At 36.4% G+C, this 4,089-nt stretch overlaps 1 protein-coding gene across 2 annotated transcripts; it reads right to left on the reverse strand.

Annotated features, from left to right (window-relative positions):
* Positions 1–364: 364 nt before the first annotated feature.
* LOC5567921 (trypsin-2) lies at positions 365–1,403 on the reverse strand. Of its 2 annotated transcripts, XM_021843780.1 has the most exons (3): positions 855–1,403; positions 495–794; positions 365–443 (listed from the first exon to the last, which is right to left on the reverse strand). In XM_021843780.1, exons 1-3 carry the CDS (start codon positions 1,341–1,343, stop codon positions 426–428), a joined length of 807 nt encoding a protein of 268 aa, XP_021699472.1. In that variant the 5' UTR covers positions 1,344–1,403; the 3' UTR covers positions 365–425. The 2 variants fall into 2 exon arrangements, with proteins under 2 accessions (XP_021699472.1, XP_001651955.2); XM_001651905.2 differs by having other exon boundaries at positions 365–794.
* Positions 1,404–4,089: the final 2,686 nt, after the last annotated feature.

Here is a 4,089-nt window from a genome sequence, read left to right on the forward strand (position 1 = left end):
TATTTCATTTATAATTCTTCAATGGATTCAAAACTTTTCTCGTAGATTTGAGAGTTTCTATTTCAGGAAGTTCTTGGATGATTCAGAGTTTCCTTGAAAATTGTATCCGACATAACTGTATGTGCATACTGCTCGCAAACTACCTTTCATATAATGTAGTGAAATACCTTAGTGTGCTTAGAGACGTTCAAACCTAAACTCCAAGAAATTCTTGGATGGATCAGAATATTGCAATCCCTACTACATTATATCGCGGTGGCCCTTCTTGCTTCTTTGCAAAACGTATATATTTTTGCTCGTTGATCTGAAAACTATTTCAATTCTGATGTTCCAGCATAGTTAAAGTCAATTAGAGAATATAACATTTGTCGTGCGAGAAGCATTGTTTTATTTGATAACAGTACATCTTCAAAGGCGTAAATAGGTCAGAACATGCCAGAAAGAATTTTTCCTATCCATTTTCATATGCTGTTCGACAGTCAATTCACCACACGCTTCAATATCTCGCCATCGATCCACCGATTGAAGTACCGAACTTGACTGAATACCGGTGGATCATCCGCCAGGCCACAGTTCGTTCCAAATGACAACAAACCGGCCAGCTGTCCGTCACAATAAAGCGGCGATCCGAGATTGCCACTACAGGCAGCGTTCGAACTCTGGAACAAGTTTCCACCGCACAGCATACTCTCCCGTACGTGACCTTGGTGAATGTGAGGTTCGTTGCACTTGTCCCGATTCAGAATCTCCACGGTCAGGTACTTCTGTCTGGATTCAATGAAGCCGGCCGTTGTCTGTTGGAGAAACCTCAAAATTATCTAGAATCTTTGAAAAATTTAGAATTTGCAGATTACCGCTCGTTGAATGCCCCAGCCCGGCAGCAGACACTCGGCCTCATCGGGAACAATTCGTTTCCGGCGAACAGCCAACTCAACCGTGTTGGACGGAATCGTGAAAGGTTGGTCAACTCGCAGAAGCGCTATGTCGTTATTCAGGTTGAACGAGGTGAAGTTGTGATGGGCAATGATTTCGAGGGCAGTTCTGGTTTGTCGTTCGACAGACACCGGAAACATGTTCAAATCGCCGGCGATGACTTCCACGTGTGCCGGAAGGTGCGTCGATGAGCTGTCGAACACGCATTGCGCTATGGTTAGTACGAATTCCGGGTGGATTACTGCCGCTCCACAGTAGCTTGATGTAGGGGTTCTAATAAAAGCAGCTGATGGGAAACTACCCCATCTGGATTCGGTTCCGCCCACTAGTAAGGGATCGGGAAGAGTTTCTATGGTCGCCAGTGCAAGCACTGCGGATGGCAATATTACGAAGATAGCTGAGTATATCATCACGACAAGTTGTTGATTGAATCGTCACTAACACGATTGCCACTTATGTTGGGAATGGCATGATCAATTGTCAAATGATTGGGGAAGGGTTATCTTATCAGTGCGGAACGGTAGCAGTCAATCAAAGTGTCAGAGCCGTAATACAATGTAACATTTAATTGAACGAATGAGTTCAATCAAAACCAGTTTTACAGATGCACACTCAAATTTCCCACTGAAAATGTGGCCAAAAATTAGGCTAGAGTATATAAAAAAGACGAATTTACCGTTCTGCTTCAATTTCCGGACTTCTTCGAATTCCGGACACACTACTTTGTATGGGAAAGATGTCACTTGCCATGTTTCAAGATTTTCCGTTTAAAAGTTACAGTCACCCCATAGTTATGGATCAACTAAGGGTCATTTTTCAGAACAACATATGATTAAAAATCATGCTGACGCTGTACAAAACAAAATTATCTCCCTGGCACTGCAGAATATAGTTGTTTTTGAGAATACACCTCAAAATTCCCGATTATTTACGAGAAAGTGTCAAACTGTGTTCACCCCATAGATGTGGATCAGTGGGAGAGAAGGATCTCTATTATGGATTAAATCGACTCATATTATGGATCAAAACACTATAAAAGCAATTTATTTGCGAGGTAAACGAATGGTGTGTTAGTGAAAGCATACGTTTTGGCGTTTGTTTCGGAATCGTCTTTTGATTCATAACTGATGTATGGTTTTCAATGCCCCATAGTTATGAATCAACGCTTCTGGGAATACGGTTGACATTTTAATTTCCTACGCATTGGCGTAGGAACAGGGGGGGGGGGGGCAGGGGTGCCTGCCTGGAGATTTCTTTTTTATAAGTTCGAGAATACATTGCAAAATCTTAGTAAATTTAGTGAAAAACTTCTTCAAAATAAAATAAAAAAAAACGTTAGTGCGGTTTAAAGCAAAAAAAAATCTGGTTAATGCTTAGATGAATCTTTGGTATTTTTTTTCGGAAGAATCTTAGGGAAACAATAATTTAATTCTCTAAGAAATCCCTGAAAATAAAACATGGAATCTTTGAGTATTTTCGTGGAAGAGCTTTTGAAAGAACAGTTTCCATCCGCTAGAAACTTTATAGAAATGTTGGATTTCTTAAAACATTTCTTAGTTTGCTATTTTTGAAAAAAATTAAAAAAAATCGAGGGAGTTTTGAAGGAATGCGAGATGTTGCTTCTTGATTTAAGATAAATCTATAAAATAATTAGCTGTGAAAAAAATACAGATAGATTTGCGGAGAACTTCTCTGAGAAATCATGAATAACATCCCAATTGAATTCTTTTTAATTGCTCATGAAATTCTTTTGGAATTTTACGAAGAATCCTTAAAGTGACACCCCTTGAACAGCCATTTATTTTATTTTATTTTTTTTTTTTTTGCTGCGATTGAATTCATCTGACGACATCAGGCTTATTTTGGAGTCAATTGATACAAAAACAAACATATGCTCTTAAATAAACTAAAGCAGGGAAGCTGGTGCCTATAGCATTTTACCATTTATCTAGAAATTACCCTTCCTCCAAATATTAATTCTTATTTTGAGTTTCGCTATTGGAATAGATTTTTGCACTGAAGATTTTGATATATTTAGCACAAATTTGCCTTTCTTCCAAATATTGGATGTTCTTTCTAAATATGAAGTTACTATAATAATAAGTATAAAAACTGTTAATTTAAAATTTAAATAAACTTCACCAGCTTTTATACATAGGCTGTTCTTTGGAGCTATATTTTTAGATATTTTTTTTGTTTTCAACTGATATGAGGGCGTCAATCGATAATATTGATCTGCTCAAGTTATCAGTGAAAAGAGAAATCGATTACTGTAGTTACTTCGATAATTCTGAACGCAATTTTTAATATCTTTTCGTTTTAATACGCCGCAATATTTTTTAAATAGTTTTAGTAATAAATTTTGCCTTCTTTTAGTAATAGGCTGTTCTTTATATTTATACTGTTATAAGATAAAGTTTAGTAAAGCTAACTGTTACCCATTTTTATATTTTGCTGTTTTATCAATTCATGCAAGCCGTGCTGTTAGAATTATCATAACTTTAGAACCTGCTTGTATATCTACATATTATAAAAGCAAACACACGATCTTGATGATTTCGAGATACATATGCTGGAAAAATATTATTTCAATCACATTTTTTTCTTTATTTTTTCGATAATAGACGGTGTTTTTGACGTACATTTCCAAAATTACAATTACTATCGAATCGTTCGAAAGTTTTGCCACAAATATTCTCTTTTACAAATGTGTTGTATATTTGAGTTATGCTGTGAGAAGATTTTTTTGCGTTTAGACCCTTAATATTTTAAACCAAAAATAATCTGCTTTCATTTATAGGCTTTTCTTGCATTATGCTGCAATAATAGAACCTTGGATTAGAGCTTTCAATTTTTGCAAATGAATTTTCCCTTCTTTTACCAAGTAAGTTCCATCATGTGTTACGTTCCAACTGGGACAGAGCTTGCGATCAAGCGAAAATGTTCTATGAGCATCCCCTTTATTATTAACTGCGAACTTTCTTTACCAATTTACTATTTTCCAATATGTATATCACAACAAGCTCAAAGATAATCTATGTTCTGGGAAGTAGATATAATTATTATGTCGAAAAGATCTTTGACAGTTCTCAATTCAATCATGGCCCAAAATCCAGGTATACCTTTCCAGCTGACAGCAATGCTGGCAGTTTTTAT

The sequence above is a fragment of the Aedes aegypti genome, chromosome 1 (genome assembly GCF_002204515.2).
Source record: "Aedes aegypti strain LVP_AGWG chromosome 1, AaegL5.0 Primary Assembly, whole genome shotgun sequence".
NCBI classification, from domain to species: domain Eukaryota; kingdom Metazoa; phylum Arthropoda; class Insecta; order Diptera; family Culicidae; genus Aedes; species Aedes aegypti.